At 39.5% G+C, this 24,936-nt stretch overlaps 1 protein-coding gene across 2 annotated transcripts in view; it reads right to left on the bottom strand.

Moving 5' to 3' along the window:
- DPYSL2 (dihydropyrimidinase like 2) overlaps positions 1-24,936 on the bottom strand; it is a 52,413-nt gene that overhangs the window by 13,025 nt on the left and 14,452 nt on the right. Inside the window, exons 1-6 of one of the 2 annotated variants that reach the window (XM_072402962.1) lie at positions 23,799-24,086; positions 7,458-7,546; positions 6,547-6,731; positions 5,825-5,989; positions 4,721-4,782; positions 984-1,064 (exon numbers count right to left, since the gene is read on the bottom strand). In XM_072402962.1, coding sequence (XP_072259063.1) covers positions 984-1,064; positions 4,721-4,782; positions 5,825-5,989; positions 6,547-6,731; positions 7,458-7,546; positions 23,799-23,837 — 621 coding nt within the window. In that variant the 5' untranslated portion in view covers positions 23,838-24,086. Of the gene's footprint in view, positions 1-983; positions 1,065-4,720; positions 4,783-5,824; positions 5,990-6,546; positions 6,732-7,457; positions 7,547-23,798; positions 24,087-24,936 lie in introns of those variants that run through there. The other variant, XM_072402961.1, reaches the window with a different exon arrangement.

The raw sequence follows: 24,936 nt of genomic DNA, 5'->3' as shown, positions 1-24,936 counted from the left end.
GGTTTTATGCCTTCCAGAATTAGTCTTAGTGTTGAGTTTCAGACAGGTCTAGCAGTGATAATTATGCATGTAGCATTATAATTCAATCCTTTGATTCATTACAATACATGGTTATGCATTGGAGACACCGCATAGATATCTCTATTTGAAGGTTTAGTGTTACATAATCACAGTGCTTGCACGCCATAAAAGTCTTTTCAATAAAAACACAATTTTTTTTTGTGGGCAGAAGTCCCTTATCCATTCTGTCATTCAGTGATGAAAACTTGTGAAATCCTACCCATGATACCTGCTGTCAAACTATCATTATTAATTACCATATTCCCCTAAATCTGTAATGTGGGACTGTAATATGTGACCATATTTATTTCATGATGTCACCCTGTACCCTGCTGATATATTTCAAAGATCATGCAGTGCAAAAAAGGGAAAATTCATCCAGATGCACCTGTTGTAGGCTTTAAGCTTGAAATTATAAGAGTCAACACAAACCTCATCTCAAGTCAATTCAGACAGACATTAAAAGAAATAGTGATAATCTTGTCTCATGAAAAGGGGGACCGCACTGATACAATAAGATAAAGTGAAAAAGAATAGGGAGATACCTAGTTGTGATAAACATTTTAAGAAGAAAAATTATTTTTAGTTTAATTCCTTTTTGGTTACTGAAGCAGTAACAGAAAAGTAAATTTCTATGTATCTGGTTACAATGCTTCTGTTGAAGATTAGACAATGTCCAAGACCCGCTATTCAGATCACAAGACTAAAAGCATTTGTTTGTGCTGTAATCAAACTTACAACAGAATTTGTAAATACCGAAGAACTTTTGTTGATTCTCATTTCTCTATACTAGCAAAAGGGTTAACATATCTTGCTTTATTGCTTGATCTACATATGTACAAAATATTTTACATATGTTACATTACACAATGATAAATGAAGGTTAGGTTGCTGAAATGTACATATTCTGACAAAACTCTTACCTCAGCAATGATATCTCCATTTTCACCATGAACTTGTGCAATAGCACCAACATCTCGGATCACACTAAACACTTCATAGATCTGTGAACAAGACACGAGCTTGTCATTAAACATTATTTTAATATGTGTGAAAGGGAAAACTTATTCTTTATATCTCAAGCCATTTTTGTTTGTTTTGGCTACAGACAGGTTACTGCATTTTTTTGTGTTGTTTGTGTACTGTCTTTGGAACGGAAGGTCCAATTTTGGATTTGACATCAAAAGGCGAACATGAAAAAAGCTTGATTTGCAGAGTGTATTCACTGATCCTAACTGACACTGAACTACGGTAGTAGATAGGCTATTGCCTTAAAGATACTTGTCTAGATATGGGCAGCCCAGTCTGTACAGTGGGAACTCCAGCAATAGTGGGCATGCAGAACAGCATGTTCATTTACCCAATTTAAATATGCAAGAAAAAAGCTTTTAATGCATTATCACAAATAGACTGTGAATTTTTTCTAAACAGAATTACAGAAAGTATTTAGTTATGCATGTGAATGTGTAGGATATAAATTACCAGTTTAAGGAAGCGCTTGCTTTTAGCAAAGGACCCTCTTCTGCCTTTCAAGCACATAAAGGAGTAAACAAGATAGCTTACCAGTATGTCTCCCTTATTGAACCTGAAAGGTCTTTTTTTAGCCTTTCCCCCAAAAGTATGGTGTGACTGTCAGAAGAATCATCTGTTAAAAGTATTGTGAATGCAGTAACATCGGAGAATTTGTGGATTACGGTGGGATCAATACGTAACACAAACTGAGGGAGAACTTGACGTCACAGATCCCCGCAGGACCAGGGGATCTTTGCTTTTGTCTGTGTCACCCACCTCACATTGCTCTACCAGCAGCCCTGTTCTGGATTCCTGTCCGCTGGTCACTTCCTGTTCTAAGTCATGTGATACCCTGAGAGCTTCCCTTTTACCCCAGAGAATCCGAATATTCCGTAAAACCACTCCATCTGCTGGCAGACGTGTGAACACCACCTGAGCTGCCTCTGCTCCAGCACTTCCCTCTGGTGGTGGGTTCTCTTACCTGCTGGTCATGTGATTCCCATTTGCCACATGACCTCCCCTCTAAAGTAAGTGACTGGCAACAGGAAGTTGCCTGAACAAAGTGTTCTTTTTGGCTCTGTTCCCAGGTTCCAGTTGCTCCTGTCTGTGTCTCCTGTAGCTGAGTCTCCTGGGTACTGCCCCTATCTTAACCCTTGACTACATTGACTATTCCTTATGACCTTTTACTATTCTCAACCACTCCTGTTTGCTACCTACCCTGACCTCTGGCTTGTTCGGCCATTGCTGTCTGCTTAGACTAGGGGCCCTGTGCACATCTCAGCCAGCTGGTGACACGGAGGGTCCAACACCCCTCCCTGTGGCACCGTGACACTTGACACCTGTACCACCACTCTTAAAGTAATACAGACAATATGTAGGCGCGCTGGCTTGAAGAGGTCAGTGGAAGTAATTTGCAGTGGGTCAATCTTATATTTCTTTACAAGATAATGGCACCACTAAAATTGAAACCTCCAAGTTTATTGGCTAGCGTGTCCCCTACTGGATGCTGTGGTTCCTCCATCCACTCTCATTGCCACTCCCTGTACTGACTTAGCAGCTATCAGTAGGAACCACAATGTAAAGCAGGAGACACACTATGGGACACATTTGCGAGTTTCATATAGCAGCAGTGCCGTTATCTCCCAGGAAAACCACAATTTGACAAGCACCCATGAAAAAGTTAAGTATGCAAGTTTTCCCCAGATGTCTTTCACCACAGCACCTGAGAAAGGGTAACTTCTTCCACCAACACAGAAAACACTTAATGGGGAGTCTTTAACCTTCCTAGCAGTCTAATTCTGAGCAAATTTCCATGCAAAAAGCGGTACAATTTCTTTCATGGAAATGTATTTTTCATTGTAGGCTATAATTCTTAGGCATAACTCATTGATATTTAATAAATGTAATACATTTAATAATAAACTTTAAATAACAAAACACAAAAATCTTAAAAAATATATTTAAACATGTAATGTAACTGTATACTGTATAGTAGCATGTATAATATATATATATATATATATATATATTTTTTAGCTAAAAGCTACCCTAAGTGTGACTCGGGATTACCGCTAGGGAGGGTTAAATTGTGTCCTACAAGACTGTCAATTGGGTGACTTTGTTTTCTCCAACAGTATAGGATTACTTCTGGGACTGGTTTGGTGTGGTTAGGGTGGCTTAATTATGACAATCTTCTGAATTCCTACCTCTTACTTCCTGCTGACCACTTTCCTTACCTGTAAGGAACTCCCTGGGACTTGTGCGCAATGAGGGCCTATACTGGCAGGCACCAATCCCCTGGCCGCAGCAATGGGGTTTCCTTTGGCTGCCACACACAAGGTGGATAGGCATTTTTTTACCAAAAGAGAATGGGAAAGAACAGGTGGCCAAAATGGCAATGAAGGAAATCCTAATATTTTCAGTCCTTCCAGAAGGCTTGAAATCAGCAAAAATCAATTTTAGTAATTGCTTTTAACTTTATCTAAATATAAAGAATTTCCAACTTACTTATTCCCAGAGAGTACACTTGGCTGCAGTCCACTGCCCTGTAACTTACCTGGAAGGCAACTGGGCTTATTACTGATGTGGCTATAATATGGGCCAACATTTATGGAGTTCTTATTAAGCATTTCCTAAACTGGTGGGAAATACTGCACTTTCTTAGCTACTGTCCTAAATATCTCCTGGAAACCAAATTACTGACTAAAGACTAACTCTAGTTTACCTTTAACAGGTTGCATTAGATTTTTATTTCTATATTGAACAAAGAGTATGCTCAGCTGTAGAGCAGTAACATTGTATAAGCTTTCTTGGATTATTTATTTATTTTAGCCAGTTCTCTAAAGTGTGCATTTAGATGTGCTGATAACACTTGTCCTGAAATGTTAACTGTGAAAAAATATGCAGCCAGACATTGCATGTCCCCAAGTGCTGGTTGCCCAACTGCCTTTTGTTTTAATATTTTCAGGGTAAATGGGGTTGATTTACTAAAGCAGTTTAGACTATTTTCTTAGTTTAGTGAATGTGGTGCACATTCAGTTTGCAAACAATACCCAAACAAATGCAGGTTAAAGAAAAACACAAATTTGTTTGCAAATGATTGTATGGTTGAAGTTAGAAGAGATTCAGGTTCTAATAGGTAGAAATAAAAAAAAGTACATTGCTTGATTTCCTAATGAGTTCATATTATTGAGAGAAGTGCTAACAAGGGTTGAGGCAGTGATCAGTATGCAGAGCGTGTCCCAGGAATGCTAGCAATGTGCCTTGCCTAAGAGGTGGCCAGTACACTTGGCTGAATATGACATATTGTTCTCACACACCCAGAGCACTGAAAACTGACTGTATTCACTGATAAACAAGGCTTCTATAAACCAGTACCCATCTACAGAGCTGACAAATGACTACATACACCAAGTAAACAAAACCCCCTTGAGGACTGATTGTATGCCCTGTGTGAACAAAGCCACTGGACCCCATAGATATTATTTTTCCAACGAGCTGACAAGTGACTGCATGCAGTAAAAAGTTATTGGTACCCAGTAGTGTTACCAATCAACAGAACTGACAACTGCACTAAGTAAACAAGGCCCCTGGAGGCCAGTAATATTACTTGTCCACAGAGCTGACAGCCAAACAACAGAATTCTCACCTGTGAGTCTGCCAGCTGGAATTGATCCTTGTATGCCATATACACCAGGAAAGAGTTAACACCTGCAGAAGAAGGGCAGAAGTCTAATCAGTACTTAATTCATTACAAAAAAATCTAAAACATGAACAAAAACCAGTGAGAATGCCCTCTGTTTAATGTTAACATGGTTTCTTTTCTGTGTGGGTAAATTTTTATTAAACAATGCAGAACTATACCTTTACCCTCTAACTGAAAACTCAAATTTTAATGTTGATCTTTGAAGTTCCCCCTAACATCTACCATGAAGATGAGATTTAGGAGAGTTTTTTTGTTGTCTAGAGACACAAATCTGCCTCATAGGTATGTCTCCCCTGGCTCTCTAGCTGCCTTAACAATGTCTCTTGACTTTTTGCTGTGCGGTGCATCACAGTAGCACATGTGATATGTGTTATCGACCAATTTTGAAAGGCATCCAAAAACACTAAGGCCATGTAGCTCCAATGCACATTGCTTTACAGCACAAACCAATGTATGGTACAAAACAACTATGTGTTGTGGTGTGTTACCAAAAATAATACAGATACCGAAAAGATGATGTGCATTTTTCTTTAACATTTTTGGTGTGTTGTCATCCCCCTTCATTGAATAGATTGACTTTTATTTGAATAGGCTGAATGTGCAATGCACATTCATTTGTTAAAAAAAAGGCAGTAAATTCGAAAACCAAGATCAAAAATGTTTTGATCTGGTTCTTGCTTGTAGATAGGGCCACGTTTTCTCCCAACGAATATTATTTTGGATGGTGCAAATGCCATGTATACAGACATTTTCTAGTATGAAATATATAACTACTGAACACTACACTGTGGCAGTGTCTGAGCAGAAAGATGGAGCCAAAGTATTATTTTTGGTGCAAGGTAAGCCTACCTAAAATAGACAATTATGATACCAGATTTCAGCAACCACCTCAGCAAAAAAGGCTGGGGTGCGATAAGTTGACCCAAAGCTTTTGATGCACAGACAAGTCACTGTTGGGATTCTTTTAACTGCGTCATAAAATAAAAATATACCACCAAACACATTCCTTACGCAGTTGGTGTTTGTATCTGTTGTTATGGTACTCACCGTGGTCTTTTACCAGTGCCTCCATTTCCTCTTGTACACCCTTGTGCCATTCGGTGATGTCCACATGCAAGGAATAGTCACAACAAGATTTGCTGTCTGCCCACTCTCTCCACTGGTCAAAAGCAGTAAGCAGACTTGTTCCTGGTTCTGGCACAACATGGTCAACTGGTATCAAGAAAGATAACAAACAGAAAAGAAGTTAACTCCAAGATACAACAATTCACTCCTTTACTTTAACAACACCAGACAGCTAAAATACATATAGAGCCATTTTGACTGTAAAATGTATGACTGTTCAGTTTTGGGATTTACACAGCCCTGGCAGAGCATACAGAAAATCTGGTGACCTTAATTTACTCCTCTGTAGTTAGGCAGACTGCTACGATGTAATCAAATTGCACCAGCTGCATTTAAATACAATCATTTTGTATATTTCAGTAAACAGAAAGTACAGCACCAAATCTGAATGTTTACACGTGTATTAAAAAAAGGGAAAAATTTTAATTTGAATTACTGAACTGAGACTAGTGACAGAGGTTTGGATAATGGTTGCTAATGCACTTTGGATGTTAGCTATCTGCTGTCTAAAAAAGTCCACCATGGACACTGTCACATATAATCATGTACTAGTAAAACCAAATTCCATTTGGTGTATCTTGGGCATTACATTTCTTCATAAACATCAGAAAATGCTGACAGCTAAGGTATAACAATACTCTTACTGATCATAGTGCTGCCTCCAGCCAAAGCTGCTCTGGTTCCCTGGAAGAAATCATCAGCAGACACCATTCCATTGCAAGGTCGCTGGAATCGAGTGTGGACATCAATTCCACCTGGTACCACCATTCGTCCATGAGCTTCAATGGTCTTCACTCCTCCTGGAACAATCAGATTCTCCCCAATCTGCCTGTAAAAAATAACTACTGTAAATAGAGGGAGTACATTATTAACAAATTGGCTCAAGAGAGATGAACATCACATTCCTTGTTCTGTTACCAACTCCTCAGGGTTTACTAAAAATTTTAATGCAATTTATTTTATGCAAAGGTGTGAATAATTGATCATCTTGGATGGTGGTAACTCTCCCCTTTACATTCATCATGACAGGGAGTAAGGGTAAATCTAAATCATCGACAGAATAAGGCAACACAGGTGAGGACAAATCATACAATGGTGGCAACTGTCTAGGACAAAAACTCCCCTGACATTGGAGAGACTTCCTCTCACTTTCTGTTGGGTCTCCAGGACAGGAAAGAAAAATCTCTTTAATGGGAAAACAGACATCTATAAAAGAAAATTTTAAACATAGTTTAAATACTTCTCTACCATATCCAAAGTACTTTTTCCAGTATACATACAGCATGAGGGATGGGAAGAAAGACATTGCGCACTATTCTTTTATTCTCCTGTCAATCGATAAGAAATATTCAGCTACTATTTAAAGAGGACTATTTATAAAGCAGTAGATGTAACATTCACTATAATATTCCTTGTAATTGAATGTAAAATTGCATACATATACAATGTAATAGTCAAGGCTTTAATAGCACCAGAGGTGGATTTGGAATGGGATGTGTTAAGTACAAAATACTTCATTTAAAGCTACATTCTTAGATCTGGGCGCTTTACTTACTTAATTAAACCGTCCTCCATATAAATGTCAGCATAGAATGACTGGTCATCATTGACGATCTTGCCTCCTTTGATAAGAAGTCGATCACTCTGAAATTCATCACATAATAATTGTTAAATCAAATATATTCACAATCTGTTGAGTGGGTATGATGGGCTTTTATTAAACGGGTGGGGGTTGTATGTTTGCTATGCTACTATTTAAAGCAGAACTAAAAATAAAAGAAAACATATTTGTGAACAGAAAAGTCCTTTATTGAGGAAAGAACAGCAAATGTCCCTTCTGCAATAAATGTACCTGACTAATCACAATTTATTAAGCAAACTCACCTGTCCTAGCTCCTACACGGGCACTGCCATCTTCACCTGTTCTGGGTTCTGAATCTTCGTCTAACATAATCAGCCAGGTGAATGGCAGCCTAATGTATTTGTAAATTAAAAAAAAAACTGCAGACAGGTATGTTTTGTTGCAGAAGGGAGATTTTTCTCCCCTATACCTGCCTGTTATACAACAAACCTATATTAGGGTAAAACCTATACGAAGCACGTCAATACAAATCTAACAGGTGCTGCAGTCTTTCCCTATTCTACGAAGCTTAAAAAAGATTTTTGTTGAAAATCCTCTCTTACTTCCTGTCTGGTGAACCATTTTCACTGTCATGTTAAAACCCAACAGCAAATCAATTGGGGGAAAAAAATACCCCCTAAAAAAACGTTGGGTAAATATATAGTAAAGGGTAGGGATCTCCATATAATTAATTCACAGTTTCAGGTTGCCACCTCCCTAAAAATTTCAATGTATACTCCACATGAGCAACCAGAGGGCCTATGGCTATTCACCAATGAAGTGAGAACCGAAGTAGGGAGTCCAGTGGCACATAATTGGTATGAAAAATCAAAAATTGAGTATCAATAAAAACATTCAGCATAGAACAGATCCCATTTAAATGTAACACGTAAACATGTTTATTACAACAAATCTACCTCTGGGACATTTAAACAGGATTGGTTTGACTCTATTTCTGAATATTTTAACATGTTATTAGAAGCAACTAAGAAACAGGGTGAATTACTCCTTTGGGTGAGAATTCCCTTTTTCATAGTATATGTGTGATTTAATCCCCAATTAGGGTTAGTATTGTGACATTGGGTTTTTAATATTGGGATTCATCAAGTAGGTCATTCCCAAGTGAGGATATACCTTTATGTTGGTTGTTGATCATACATTAGCCTGTTTCTAAAGAATAGTCCCAGAAATCTGATTTCATTTTCCTGAAATAATTGTTCAAAGTATAACTATATTTATTTTTTTGCTGATGAAAAGCTTTGTGGTTATGCAAGAACTATATGTCTAACAATGATTGTTAACTCTTATTTAGTTATAAGGGTTCCTTCTTTATGATATTCTGCAAAACATGTTGAGAATCCATGAATATCATCTATTCGATATCTGGAAATTAAAACTTTTACCTTTGAAATGATGTATTCAGATTTTATGCTGAATGTTTTTGATACTCAATTTTTGACTATTCATACCAATTACTTGTTTTTATTATGCTCCTAATTACCATTTTGATGTTTTAATTGATTGTGATTGTGCCACTGATCGCCCTACTTTGGTTCTCACCCCATTGATGAAAAGCCATGGGCTTTTTTCTCATGTGTGGTGGGTTAATATAGACTGTACAGGACTGCAGAGATTAGTCCTGGATGGGAGATATGTTTCTCCAGGATATAGAGCATGGGCTAGAAAAAAACAAGGACCTATGCTGGGAGAGGAATTAATAATATTATTACACAGTATTTATTTTTATTTTTCAACATTCCCTCTTTAAAAAAAAGTGTAATTTTCTCCCAAACAAACTCCTATACTACTCATTTGCCATTTTTCCAAATGATTCAGTTACACAAAATACAAAGAATTCCCTGTTTCCAATAGCCTATCCCTTTTTTTTGGTATGACCCATACGCCTGTTTTAACAGGAGCGTGCCTTTTTGCTCTAAAATAGGAAGAACATAAAAGCAAATTTCCACAGACTACAAAAAGCTCACTGGTGAATGATACATAGGAGAAGGAAAAAAAATACTTTTATTTTAAGATGGCAAGTTTTCAATGGATCAAGATCAATGAGAAAGGTTTGTTTTTTTAACAGACTGACTCCCATCAAATCTTAAGGACAAATGTAACCGTTTTTCATCTGTTGGATTTTTGAAAGATTACCACAAGGCTTTTTTACATAAATTAAATAACGGTCTTGCAGGTCCCAAAAATTCTCGCCGGCCGAATTTACAATTTTTACAATTTACAATTTTTCTGCACATAATTACAGTGGAACTCTGGTTATCTGAAACTCTGATAACCGACACCTGACAGCTATATGGGATCTGCGTTCCAGATAACAGGGGTTCTGTGGCAATCAAGAAAGCAGAGCAAGCAGCAGAGCTCGGCGCTGTGATTGGCTGAGGAAAGGGAAACCCTGATGATGCTTGAACCTTTCCTTAGCCAATCACGGAACAGAAAAATCAGCGGAGCTCTGCCTAATAACTGAGGTTCTACTATACTTGTTTCATTTAAATTATAGCCGCATAGAGAAGCAGAGGGTTGAAAATAAATGTTACTTATTGATATATTTATGCTTGTTGTTCTACAACTTACTGATCATAATAATATCTGGTTACCTGTAGATCATCGGTTTCGTAACTGGTTCACTAAGATGTCAAAATTATTACAAGAGTTCTTCTGGGGTAAAAAGGTTGATTGGGATAGTTAGATGAACTTTGATTTTGGATGTATCTTAGGACTAGTTTTAAGATAGACTTTGAGTACTCACCAACAACAGAATCATTTGTGTGATCTGGTTCTACTAGCCTGATTTATTAAAGCTCCTCAAGGCTGGAGAGGATACACTTTCATCAGTGAAGCTGGGTGATCCAACAAACCTGGAATGGAATTCTTATGTCATTTGCTATTTGTTAGCAATTGTTTTCAATCCTGAACCAGATTAATTCCAGGTTTACTGGATCACTCAGCTTCAATGATGAAAGTGTATCCTCTCCAGCCTTGGGGAGATTTTGAGAAATCAGCCCTCACGCGTCTATAACCTACATTAATGCAACAACATACTTCCCTTAACCTCTTGGCCGGTTCATTTCTGTCCGATTTTTTATGTCTAAAAGCGGTACATTGTTTTTCATGAAAAATTTTTTTACAGTATACCATAATAGTATGAGTATAATAAAGTTTGAAACACAAAATCATGAACAAAAAAAGAAATTAAATAAATAAAAACAAAAACAAATATTTTTTATTTTTTTAAAAAAAATATTATACTCATACTATTATATTATACTGTAAAATAAATGTTCATGAAAGACAATGTACGGCTTTTACACATTTATATCTAATGTATTGCATTCAATACAGTTATTTGGTATTGAATGCAATACAAATAAATTTAGAATTTCCCACTACGCCCCGCCGGCAACGTACACATGCACCGTCGTCACCAGGAACTCCCTGGTGATTCATTGTGTGCAGAAGACGGCGGAGGAAGAAGACAGGGATCGCGGTGATGGACCCCGCCGGACGCCAGCGGATCAGCTAAGCGCTTGATTTACTAACGTTTCCATAGGTTTACCTACCCCGAGTGTGACTCAGGGTTATCGCTTTTAGCAATTTTTTTCTACCCCGAGTCACACTTAGGGTTACTGCTAGGAAGGTTAATAAACATTTCAAAAATAATCCCTGTTAGCTACCTGTCCAGTGCTACCCCTCTGCTTTCATACATGCCATTATTCTCCCAATCCTGAAGAAACCCTCACGGGACCCCTCCATACCCTCCAACTACCGTCCTATCTCCCTTCCCCCATATGTCTCCAAACTTCTTGAACGCCTTGTCTACAAAAGTCTCACCCATTACCTGAGCACCAACTCTCTCCTTGACCCCCTCCGTCATTTCCTACCCCTATAAGTACAGCACTACGTAATATGTTGGCGCTACATAAATACTGTTTTTTATTATTATTAATATTATTATTATCATCAATAATATTCCATGCATATAGTAATTATAGCAGAGGTTCCCAGATGACCTAAAAGTTATTTCAAGGGTTCCTCCATGTTGAAAGGATCACAAAACACTGATCTAGCTTATCTATATGTACATCTTCTAGGAAAATGAGGACCCTGCAGATCCTGCATAGAACACAAATAAAAGCCTCAGGATCAATGCTGACAATTAGTCATCGTCCTCCTGCTGATCGCTGCACCGTATCCATCAACAGCCCACAGCAGTAGTACAGTTGCCAGGGTGTGCGCTTCCTGCTCAGACTGCAGAAGAGGGGACTTTGTGCCAGTTCTTCAAAGGAAATGCTATTTTGTGTGTGAGTCACATGTGGCACACAAACCAAGTGTCTGGTAATCCATGGAAACTGACAAACAAACCCAAGAATTCCCGACTCCGGCTTCATAAAATGGATCTGCTGTTTTCTATGGGCTGTGTCTGTCATGTAAATTAACCAGCGCCTTTTCCACAGAGACAGACACTTCTGCAACAGTGCAAACCAGTATGTCAGAATAACAGCAAGCTCAAATCTCACTGAAGGAATTACAGAAGCATTTATGGGTATCATGCACAGGCAATTTCCCAATTGCACATATACAATAACGTGAATTTTGATGAAGGTAATTACATATATGCTGCTGTATGCCCTATATATGTAATTTAATTTTATGCAAAGTGACTTCGAATTGGGACTCCTGAGATGCAAATCTGTTAAAAATGCACAACACTACTATACTAAATACTAAACACACAACAATGCAACACAGCCTGTGAATTAAAAACATGCTTCACTGCAGCACATGAGAAATTGGATATGACTTTTTAATTTGAACCGAATTTCTATGCGGTAAAATGTGGGCGTATTACTGCAGGAAAAGTGATAACAGATCTTTACTAAGTCAATACCCTGCAGTGAGTGTTAACGGTATTCCTTTAATTATTTTCACACAAGATTCAACCAATTTTACCTAACATTCACAACTTTTTGCAACTGGATTTAGAAATTGTGTGAATAAACTTTTACCCATAATTTATATATTTTTTGTTGCATGGAGTATGAAAATGTGTAAAAGTCAGGTGAATTCTTTTGCATGTTCACATTGGAGGTCTTTGTCCTACCTCCACTTTCTACTTTTGACTCATTCAATGTGAGGGACGGGGTTCTTACTCATCCACCCACAGAACAAGGGTAGGGATCAGGACCACGGCAGAAAGATTAAACACACCTGAAAATAATCATTGGGTAGCAATGAATATTTGATTAGTGCGTACAGAAGATCCAGCGTGATAAGTATTATGGTTCTCTTACCAGGGTCATTTGCTTAAAAACACAATTTAAAAAGGCATATAACAACTTCATACCATTAAACATAGTTTGGTATACCTGTTCAAAAATGTTGTAAAAAATGCAAGTTGCTTTGCAAGAAATCCCCTATTATTACTGCCTATTTATAAAGCACTAACATATTATACAGAACTGTACAATACAGATGACAAACCTGCACACTTGACATGTACAGACAAAACACAGGAAGGAAGAGTTGTCACCCTAGGACTGGAAATGTGTTACTAGATAAAAAAAAAAAGAAAAAAAAACACAACCACAGGGTCTAAGGACTAGCAAATTGTAATCCAATAAATGTTTGTTTTTAAGCTTAGATACATTTGTATGTTAAAAAAAATGTTTAAAATCTTAAAGATAGAGGTAAAGTGAAGAAAATGTGTGAGGCTTCAATAGGGATTTGATAATGGATTGTGAGTTGCTGCCAAAAAGTTTTTGTATTAGGTTATACAGATCAGTTGCTATTTGTACATCAGATGCCACAGACTTCTCAGGGCACCCAAGAAATGCAACATACACCAACAAGGAAAATGCACTCAATTCATTAAACATTATTAAATGTTATTATTACAATGGTATTAAATCATTCTTCAAGCTTGCAGTGCAGCCCATTATTTGGCAGTAGATCCAAGAAGTAGGTCCTAAAATACAATGAACACTAAACCAGTGTTCCTGAAACTCAGATGCTGCCTGCATACAGCACTAGAATGTGCAAAACAAAGTCAAGGCATTCTCAACTATTTATAGCTAGTCACAGCACAGGCACCACCTTACTACCCTCCACCCATATGAGAAGTATTAGACCCTTGGAGAAACAAGCATAGGAACACATGTGCAGAAGTGCAGCTGGAAAGGCATACTTGAACACCTATCTCATCAGTGTAGCACTATTAAGGTCCACCATTCATATGTTCTTTACTACAGTGCTCATGTCACTCATTCCAATCTAAATATCACCTCAAAAAAAAATGGCACTTCCCAAAACTACATGGCAATGCACTAGTGCTGCATTGCTGTGCACTTCCAAAAATAATAAAGGTCTGATTTTTGGACTGCTGTGGAGAATTAGGCAGCCCATGTAATTTATTGAGCTGCCCTGATGAAGTGCAAGGTGATGCAATGGAAACAAATGGCACACAAGCACTGCTGCAGCATTTACAGTTGGGTCCATAAATATTTGGAAAGAGACAACTCATTTTGGTTCTGTACATTACCACAATTCATTTTAAATGAAACAACATGAGTTCAAGACTACAGGTCAGGTCAGGCAGCTGACCTGCAGACTTTCAGCTTTAATTCAGTGGGTTGAACAAAAAGATTGCATAAAATGTGAGGAACTAAATCCTTTATTACACAATCACTTCTTTTCCGGGGCTCAAAAGTAATTGGACAAATTAAAAAGCTGAAACTAAAATGTTCATTTCTAATACTTGGATGAAAACCCTTTGCTGGCAATGACAGCCTGTAGTCTTGAACTCATGGACATCACCGGGGTTCCTCCTATTAATGCCCTGCCAGGCCTTTACTGCAGCGGCTTTCACTTGCTGTGTGTTTGTGGCCTTTCTGTCCGAAGTTTAGTCTTCAACAAGTGAAATGCTCAATTGGGTTCAGATCAGGTGACTTGGCCATTCCAGAATATTCCACTTCTTTGCTTTAATACATAACTGTACTTATCTGTACATACAATTCATAAAGAACTTGTAAAACTATCGGCTACCGTTTTGTTTCTGCTGATATACAGTATATATTCATGCATTTTCAGCTATTTCTGCAGAGATATAGGTATAGATATAAGGTATCATTTATACAAAATGTATTTCTAAAATTTGTACTCACAAAACTATGTAAAATTGTGATCGGGACAGGGATGTGGTAGTGACAATAAACAATAAATGAGGAGAGGGTAATGTACAAAACTGGACAGGTAAGGAGTGGTGAGGCATGAAATCTAAAAGGACAATGAGGACAGTTCAAAAATGTGGGTCGGTTAGGATCAGCGACAAGATTATCTTCCTACCTTCTTTCCTTCCTTCCTATCTTCCTTCCTTCCTTCCTTCCTTCCTTCCTTCCTTCCTTCCTTCCCTAGTGAGAATCAGTTATTGCCATTGAAACACATTGACCTATAAGATTCCCAGGAGGGAAAGTTTGAGGGAATGTCTGATTCCGTTTTATAAATAGAGCCTATGAAGTCGAAAATTTACTTTTAATTACAACAAAACTGCCCCAGCGCTATAAAAGTTTTTAAAATTGTATTCGATTTTTTTGATTTTTAATTTATACTTGTTATTAGTGAATGTTATATATGTTAATTCATCACAAATAGATGCCAGCCTGGTTTTAGGTAATATGTTCTGCAAGCCATGATGCCTTTTACAGTGTCCTTACCCAAAAGAGGATGGTGTACCCAAAGCTGTATCTTGAATCACTATTCACTGACAAAAGCAAGTAAAGTTCATGTCATTTTTTTTACTCAATGTTAAAAATGGTTAAAACCGCATGTCCGTATCTATGTCCCTTGGGGAAATTTCCATTTATTTTCCGGCCAGTAGACACAACATAAAATTAGACAGTTTTTGATCTTTCCCTTCTATATCCAGTTACAAGCACAGGTTCCCATGTTTGAATAGCAGCCAGGACATCTGCATCTTTGGATGAGCTCCCTGTATTAGCATTGGTTTCCTCCCACATCCCAAAAAACATTCTGATGGGCTAACTGGCCTCACACTAGTCATATGAATGACATATATGACTGTTGCAGAAACATTTGATTGTAAGCTTCCCTAAGAGATAGTAGCAGTATCATGTAATATGTTGCTACCATAAAACTGCATAATAATACCTGACAGATCAGAACAATTTGCTCTGTACTGAGAATGCAGATACACAATAAAGTTATGGTGCATAGATTCCTAATGTCCTCCTAGATACACACATGGCTTTAGAATCCTATTTCCCAATGTACAAAGGACAAGGCTGTTTTAATTAAGGTAGACCCTAACATAAATTGAATATTCTAATACCACAATTTATTCTTGTTGATATTTACAGTATATGAAACCCCCAACAATGAACTCTTCCGCCTTGCCTAAAATACATGGTTGGAATGTTGGTACTGTTTCATGGGTCCAAAAACACACAGTAATTCTTCCAGAAATCCTCTTCATAAGGAAGTTAGGAAAATGAGAAGGGGTAGGAGATCCCTGGCAGGGATGCCTCCCCATCCTTACCAAATCAGAGCTGTGTGGTTATATCTGAGGTTAAGTTTATATAACAGATTATTATTGGCTGACACAAGCAGCCAGGCTCGTCTTGAGCGAGAATCTGACGTGTCGTCACAGGTCGTTCGACATCATTCATGGATCCGTCCTGAACAACAGACTATGAATGACTGCAATTGAGATGAATACTGTTTGTACAACACACGTTTATTCATCTTTCAGTCCTTTGTCACTGGAAACGATCGAGGAAGATCATTTCCAAGGGCAATAATTGAGCGTGTGTACGCAGCCTCAGAGGAAAGTAGAAGCAAACAATTTTAATGGAACAGTTTTTTTTTATGTGTATGCTTCTTTATACTGAGAAAACCCATAGAAACGTGCATTTTGCTGTGCCTTGATATTCTCTTTAGGGCTGTTCTAGGTGTCTGGATCCAAGAACCAAGTTTTTTGGAATATAAGGTTTGTCCAGTACTTTGTTGGGGATAGTTGACATGAGCGGTTAATATTGGTTAATATCAGAGTTTATCAAACACTCCATGTGTTAATAATAATAATAATAATATTTATTGTGTTTGTGGTATGTTAAGCAAGCACTCAGGTAAGTCATTGAGAAGCATTCCTAGTGACCTTAATGTCCAAATGTTTTATCATTTGCCAAATTTTCCTTGCAAAATAACACACAATGACATCTGTCTATACAAACTCATTCTCTTTCATTTGCAAGAATAAAACATTTAATCTGAAACATATGGAAACATTTTAAATAAAATACTAACCAAATAGAACATATTATTAAGTCATGTATCAGAGTAAGGCTTTAGAACTATGGACATCCCATCTAGTAGAGTTTCTCTGCATTTTAACATAAGACTACTATTTAAGTCTAAACCATCTATTTCCATCTGGTAAATTTACAATTTGAAGCAAAACAACTTTGATCCTTCTAGAAAATCAGATCTATCATATGTCTTCTACACACTGGCTGTGATATCTTAAAGGTAACTACTAGGATATGTGCAAGAGCTAGATTTATGTCACTGAAAAAAATCTTTACTGATCATTTCCAGTGACATCAGAATGAACAAGTACTGTACACTCTGTGCTGTTCGGTTCTTTGGCGAGGAGTTGGGAGGAGAAGAAGCAGGAGGCACTCCACTGCATCCACCTTCATAGGAAATGGCAGCTGTTGTTTATTGATCTGTCAGGGTGGATCCCTGTACCCAGCTTCCAAAATTATCATAATCATTGGTCACAGATGATTGTCAGCTCTTTGCCTCCAACTTGTTGACTGGGCAGAGACTCATCATCTCTGTTTAGTGAACAGAAAGTGATCCAGAATCAGTAACAATCCAGAATTCAGTATCAGAACAGTAACGCTAAACGAACAATGTTTAAACCGTATCTTCCTGGCTTTGTAGTGTGGCGGACTGTGCAAATTAAAAGACTATCAATGCAGAAATTCAATTGCATACAAATAAAAGTTTAAATTGTCAAAACATACTGCCTACCAACCATTTCACAAATACAATATCTTACATTTAACCAAATCACCCTTTTCATTGTTTATTTTAACTAGGGATATACATATAGCATTATATGATTGGTATGCTTGATGGGAATGATGGGTATGCTTCTGCCCAAAACTGTATGTTAGATATGGTAGGGAAAATTGGGGATCTCATTAATATATACAATAAAGGGTTACACATGAATGAAAGATAACACATACAGTTTCTCCTTCTGATGAGAATCATCCCAAAGATTCTCTATTGGATTGATATTTGGTGACCTCTCTGTCATGTTCATTAAACCAGTTTAAAAAGATTTGAGCTTTGTGACATGCCATGTTATCCTTGGGGAAGTAGCTATCAGAAGATGTGGACAGTACGGACATGAAGGAATTTACCTGGTCAGTGACAACACTAAGATAGACTGTCATTTAAATGATGTCCAGTTTGTACTACAGGACCCAAAGTGCAAAAAAGATGTTTCCCACACTATTCCATCACCACCACCACTGATACAGGGATGATGGATCTATGCTTTCATGTTGTTGTTGCCAATTTCAAACCTGACCTTTCAAATATTGCAACAAAATCAATTCTTATCAGAACAAGCAATGCTTTCCCAATCTTCTCATCTGCTTTTGGTGAGCTGGTGTGAACTGTAGCCTCAGGTGTCTGTTCTTAGCTAACAGTGGCCCTCAGTGTGGTCTCCATCCAAAGGATGGATGTGTTGTGCATTCAGGCCTGATCTTCTGCAGGTCTCAGATATAAGGTTATATTCCTGTCGCTTTTTTGTGTGAACTTCAGCAGGTTGTGTGTACAATTTCACACACACACACACACACACACACACACACACACACACACACTCTAGGATAAGACAATTTAATGTTACAAGCCCCCATAATGGATCATATTAGCACTGACATTCTGCACAACATATCTCTGGCAGATTTTGAATACTTTCATACTTTATATATCTGTAATTCTAATTTTTATGTCAGATATAAAAAATACCTGACTACAGATCACAAATAACCTTGATGTATGAGGTTTTCTATTCAATCTTTAAGCATCCGGTTGAGAAGGGAGAGGCCGTGCATTATACAAGGCAGTTCTCATCTGATGGCAGTGGTTGCCATGGAAACAAGACCCCACCAATGTATTATGCCAGTGGCCCTGTACTGCTCTGTCCCTAAACTGGGGTGTCTGTGTGTCTCTCCTCCCCCAACCTTTAATCCACATACAATGCACACAATGAGGGAACAGGATGGTTTTCATGGGCCCTGTCTATGAATAAATATCTGTGACTAGGCACCAACTACATGTAACAAGCAGATAAATATGAACATATGATTGTTAATAGATACAGAGAAGGCAGTTTGCTAGCCTAAGCAATATATAGCAAGCAATAAGCAGCCATGTTTCATTGTTCACACAGATAAAACTGATAGAGGATTAAATCTATCTGGTTGCTATGGGTAACTGTCTCCTTGCACTGCCCTATTAGATATGTACGTATATGTTTTGCATCGAGTGCAATGAGGGTAAGCTCTGAGACTGGAGGAAAAAGGATAAAATAATTCTTAATCTCCCTTTCCATCCAAATACAACCACTAAAAACTGTCATCATCTGAATTAAAACCAGAACAATTGACTGTAGATTCCAACTGTCAATATTGTATTAGAATTTAGAAAATGAAAGCAAAGGAAAAGAAAACAAATTGACCCCATGCAATGTATATAATACAAAATACAATGTATATAATACTCTTTGCTCTTCCAGGGCTCTGCCATGCCATGTCTTGTAATAGGTTTGTACTGTACTGTACTCATATTATTGAATCCCAAAATCCAATAGTTTTCACACTGGTCATGCGACCAATAATTTAGACACTGCTCACTTGACCAATGGTTGAGAAAATGGTCCATGTGGCCAATAGTTGTGACCCTGGTCAATGAACCTGCTGCAAGAAAGCATTCAGGGTGGCCTCGTTGGCAGGCAATCAGAATGAATTATATAGATTGCCACTGCTGCATTCTGTTTGCTAGATTACTTGATGAACCTCCGTCTGCAATCATTTCTACAGCTAAAGTTCTTCCAAAGGACACAGGTAAATTAAGAAACAGCCTACTGGTCAATGTCCTCTACCATCAAAAAATCCAGACTATTTCAAGATCGAGTGCTACAACCATGAAGATGTTTCTCAGATTCACTGTGTAACACCCCAATACCACTAAAACCTTTTTACTGAAAACAACACCACAGCTTGCCGCTCGCTGCTACTGACCATGCTCCATAATAACTGGTCCACCAATGTGATAACACCACCACTGAATGCCATGTGCCAGCCCTTCTTTTTATTGTACATCCACCTTACAGTTCCTAAAGTACCTTCAAGTGCTGCATTTTACTTTTTTTTATATGATACCCAAAACAGGTTTGTCACTCAGCAAAAACAATAAAAAGCTTGGACAACATAAAATCATTTGAAACTGAAACAAACATTAAAACAAGCACAAAAAAAAATCACATTTCCAGGTTTCTCACTAGCACCAGTATTTGGGTCAAATTCTTACCGATATCCCGTCGTCTTGTGATTGTTTAGCCAGCCCATTTCAGCCTTGCAGGAATATGTATGGAGAATTGACTTTGTACTTTGAATATACAGGTTAGAAATATGCATAACATTATGCATACATGCAGCTTATAGCAATGAGCACTATTATTATTTTTTATTTTATGTACTATTACATGTAATGTGCGCAGCCGCTGGTTGGATACTTATGTGAGCTGTAGAGCAACACAGAAAAGTAACACATATTACTAAAATTAGAAAAACAAAGCTGAATGAATGATGTCCAATGCAAATTCATTTTAGCTGGAGTAAGTTTATGCTACTCAGCCGTTTCATGAAAACGACCTTATTACTATGGGGAATCCTTAAAATAACTATCAAGTCTTTAAGGAACCCCTTCTATAATTATTATACCCACAGATCACAGTATATTAGTGTGGTGGTCAGTGGGAAGAATGCCACCCTTACAGATAGCCAAAAAGATCATTATTGTCGCCTAAACTAACCCAGTGTTTCTCCACCATGGTTCCTCCAGAGGTCACAGGGAAGAAATGCCATACAACCAACAATTCCATTCCTGCCCAGAATGGGTAAATGCATAAATGAAAATGAAAAGTACGAAAAATTCCCCTAAATAAATGGTCCTCAGATGAATGTACTGTATAGAAAACACAAAATAAACACTTTATAATCTATATAATACATCAGTTTAACCTGCTGCTGGAAAATGAATAAATATGATTGGCCACTATGTCTAAATCCTTTAACGTGTGCACGTGTGAGATTCTAGCAATACAATATAATATATCGAGTGATGTGTGTGAATTCCAAATATTGCACCTGTTACTGGCAGTGCAGAACGTTTGTGAGACTGCTTGCAGCCTTGCATGTATGTGTGACACTCGTCTTTTGTCAGGCTCCTGTGTGTGTCATAGTAACTCCACCTGTTCACCACCAACCAGACCTGGCACATCATTCTACATGATATATGTATAACTACAGGTCAGCCCAGCATCCTGACATCACCTGGCAGCACCGTGCAAACACCTCTATGTTATGTAATGCTCTCAGTCAGCACCACTATAAGAATCAAAGACAATTCCCTAACAGTTATCATTACTGAACCCCCCGCTATACTGGACCTTGCAGGATGACAAAATATAATATTAAACCCAAGGAGCCAAACCGGACAAGGCTCAAGTTCCTCTATGCCTTGGGTGTCTCACTTTACCTGCTGCACCCTTCATAAAATACAGGAAACTTCCAGCAGTTGGAGTGACACTCTTTTTTCTGCTGCAGTGTATAGGAGGACCTGGAATTTGCAGCCGTCAAATCTCAGGGTCAGTGAATTGGAGCAATAAATAGGCAGGTGGATCAATCAAGAAGGCAACATGTAAAAAAAGAACTCTTCCTCAATGTTTTCACCCAAATGTCATCAAGGATTCACATACTATTGAATCTAATGTAAAATGTATGAATCTTGGATAAAAACATTATAAATAGATCCCCAAACTACTAATGTTTGTGTGGTCTGGCTAATTCCTTTTTTATTATAGTGTACCACATCCAGCAGTTCCATGAATGGTTTTAGGAGATCGGGTACTATGATCAATACATAGCCATACCCTGGGCAGCAAAAAATTGGTGCAACCTGCTACCCTACACCATGACACCACAAATAATTAAACTCCCATACAATGACACCCCATATACCCTCTATGTGATCAATACCTATCCATAAAATGGGCCAACACTGAATCGGTGCATCACCACACCCTCCACCACCACACCCCCATATATCCTTCTATAGGGTGTGCGATAATAAAATATTACCCTCCAACGCCCCCAAATATACTTCAACAGGGTGTGCTATAAAAAAATATAACCCTCTGACAGCCCCACATATCATTCTACAGGGTGTGCTATGATAAAATATTACCCTCTGACAGCCCCACATATCATTCTACAGGGTGCTTTAATAAAATATTACCCTCCGACGCCCCTATATTTGCTTCCATAGGGTGTGCTTTAAAAAAAATTACCCTCCAACGCCCCCATAAATACTTCTACAGGGTGTCCTATAATAAAATATTACTCTCAGACGCCCCCATATATGTGCTATAATAAAATACCCCATATACCCCCTATAGGGTGTCCTAAAATGCTCTGACACCCCATATACACCCCTATTGGGTCTCCCATAGCCCTCTGACACCCCCACATACCCCCCTATAGGGTGGCCTTAAATCTTCTCACACCCCACATACCACCCTATAGGGTGGCCTTTAATCCACTGACACCCCATATACCCTCCTATAGGGTGTCCTAAAACCCTCTGACACCCCTACATACCCCCTATAGGGTGTCCTATGATCTTCTGACACCCCTACATATCTCCTATAGGGTGTCCTATAAGCCTCTGCCCCCCTATATGCCCCCTAAAAGGTGTCGTATAAGCCTCTCCCCCCCTATATGTCCCCCATAGGGTGTACTATAACCCTCTGACACCCCACATACCCCATGTAGGATGTCCTATATTTCCTCTGACACCCAATATAACCCCCTATAGGGTGTCCTAAAAGCCTCTGGCCCTATAGGGTGTCCTATAATCCTCTGTCCCCCTATATACCCCCTATAGGGTATCCTATAAGCCTCTGCCCTCCTATATACCCCTATAGGGTGTCCTATAACCCTCTGACACCCCATATACCCCTATAGGGTGTCCTATAAGCTTCTGCCCCCCTATAGGGTGTCCTATAAGCCCCTGCCTCCCTATATACCCCTAACGGGTGTCCTATAGGCCTTTGCCCCCCTATTGGGTGTCTTCTGACACCCCTACATACGTCCTATAGGGTGTCCTATAAGCCTCTGCCCCCCCTATATGCCCCCTATCGGGTGTTCTATAGGCCTCTGCCCCCCTATATGCCCCCTATAGGGTGTACTATAACCCTTTGACACCCCACATACCCCATTTAGGATGTCCTATATTTCCCCTGACACCCAATATAACCCCCTATAGGATGTCCTATAAGCCTCTGTCCCCTATAGGTTGTCCTATAATGCTCTGTTCCTCTATATACCCCCTATAGGTTATCCTATAAGGCTCTGCCCACTATATACCCCTATAGGGTGTCCTATAACCCTTTGACACAGCCCTACATACCCCTATGGGGTGTCCTATAACCCTCTGACACCCCTACATACCCCACTATGGGGTGTCCTATAACCTTTTGCCCCTCTACAGGGTGTCCTATAAGCCTCTGCCCTCCTACATACCCCCCTATGGGATGTCCTATAAGCCTCTGCCCCCCTATATACCCCTATGGGGTGTCCTATAACCCTCTGCTCCCCTATAGGGTGTCATATAACCCTCTGACACCCCATATACCCCTATAGGGTGTTCTTTAACCCTCTGACACCCTATATACCCCCTATAGTGTGTCCTATAAGTCCCTGCCCCCTACATACCCCCATAGGGTATCCTATAACCCTCTGACACCCCATATAACCTCTATAGGGTGTCCTATAGGCCCCCGCCCCCCTACATACTCTTCTATACGTCCTATTCTGTCATATACATAAATGATGAGCCCTCTGTCATCCCCTCCCGGTACATCCATTCCCCGGGACTCACCGTAATACGAGGGATGTTCTTCTTGCCCTGGTAAGACATGGTGCACACTGTTCCCTTGGTACCGGGCTGATGGATACAGGAACGTTGTGGCGGGCGGGGTACGAGGAGGATGCGAAGCCCCTGATGTCCCTATATCCGGGTTGTAATAGAGGAGGATGAGGATGACGCGCTGCCTCCAAGGTTCCTATATCCGGGCTGTAATAAAGGAGGAGGATGAGGATGATACGCTGCCCCCGATCTCCCTATGCCCGGGCTGTAATAAAAGACTGGCAGCTGGCAGTATTGCGCATGCGCTGTGCCACTCCCTGGCCTCATCCGAGGCAACAGCTCCCGGCTTCTCCTATTGGACGAGGGGGCAGCCGCTATGCTAATGACAAGCCTGGCCAGAGGGCGGGGCCACCACTGAGGATGCGACGACTGCAATGCAGTGGCGAGCCGAGATTGATGCGCGGCAATCCGCTGTGTGAGCGACTGAACACCGCACCTCGGGGAGCTGAAATACAGCCAGGCGAGGACGGGTCATTTCTTTGCCACGAGAATGTGACTTATTATTGTAACGTTCTGCAACACTACACCTAGAGTAATTAAAAAAATGATAGAAAGACGACTAAACCCTAACCCAAATAACCCGAAAAACTGGGGCAAGGGGGACAGGGCATCCAACTAGGGGACATCCATCCAATCAGGGAACAGGGCATCCAACCAGGGGGCATCCATCCAATCAGGGAGCAGGGCATCCAACCACGGGACATCCATCCAATCAAGGGGATATGCATCCAACCAGGGAACAGAGCATCCAACCAGGAGACAAGTTATCCAGTCAGGGGACAAGGCATCCAAACAGGGGACAAGGCATCCAACTAGAGGACCAGGTATCCAACCAGAGGACATTAATCCAAAAAGGGGACAGGGCATCCAACCAGGGGACATCCAACAGATCGGGGGACAGGGCATCCAACCAGGGTACCCGGTATTAAACCAGGGGACATCCATCCAATCAGAACAGGGCATCCAACCAGGGGACAGGGCATCCAACCAGGGTACCCGGTATTCAACCAGGGGAGATCCATCTGATCGGGACAGGGCATCCAACCAGGGTACCGGGTATTAAACCAGGGGACATCCATCCAATCAGGAC

This window comes from Pyxicephalus adspersus, chromosome 2 (genome assembly GCF_032062135.1).
Source record: "Pyxicephalus adspersus chromosome 2, UCB_Pads_2.0, whole genome shotgun sequence".
Lineage (NCBI taxonomy): Eukaryota > Metazoa > Chordata > Amphibia > Anura > Pyxicephalidae > Pyxicephalus > Pyxicephalus adspersus.
The sequence above is the reverse complement of the archived record's forward strand: the minus strand, read 5'-3'. Positions and strand labels throughout refer to the sequence as shown.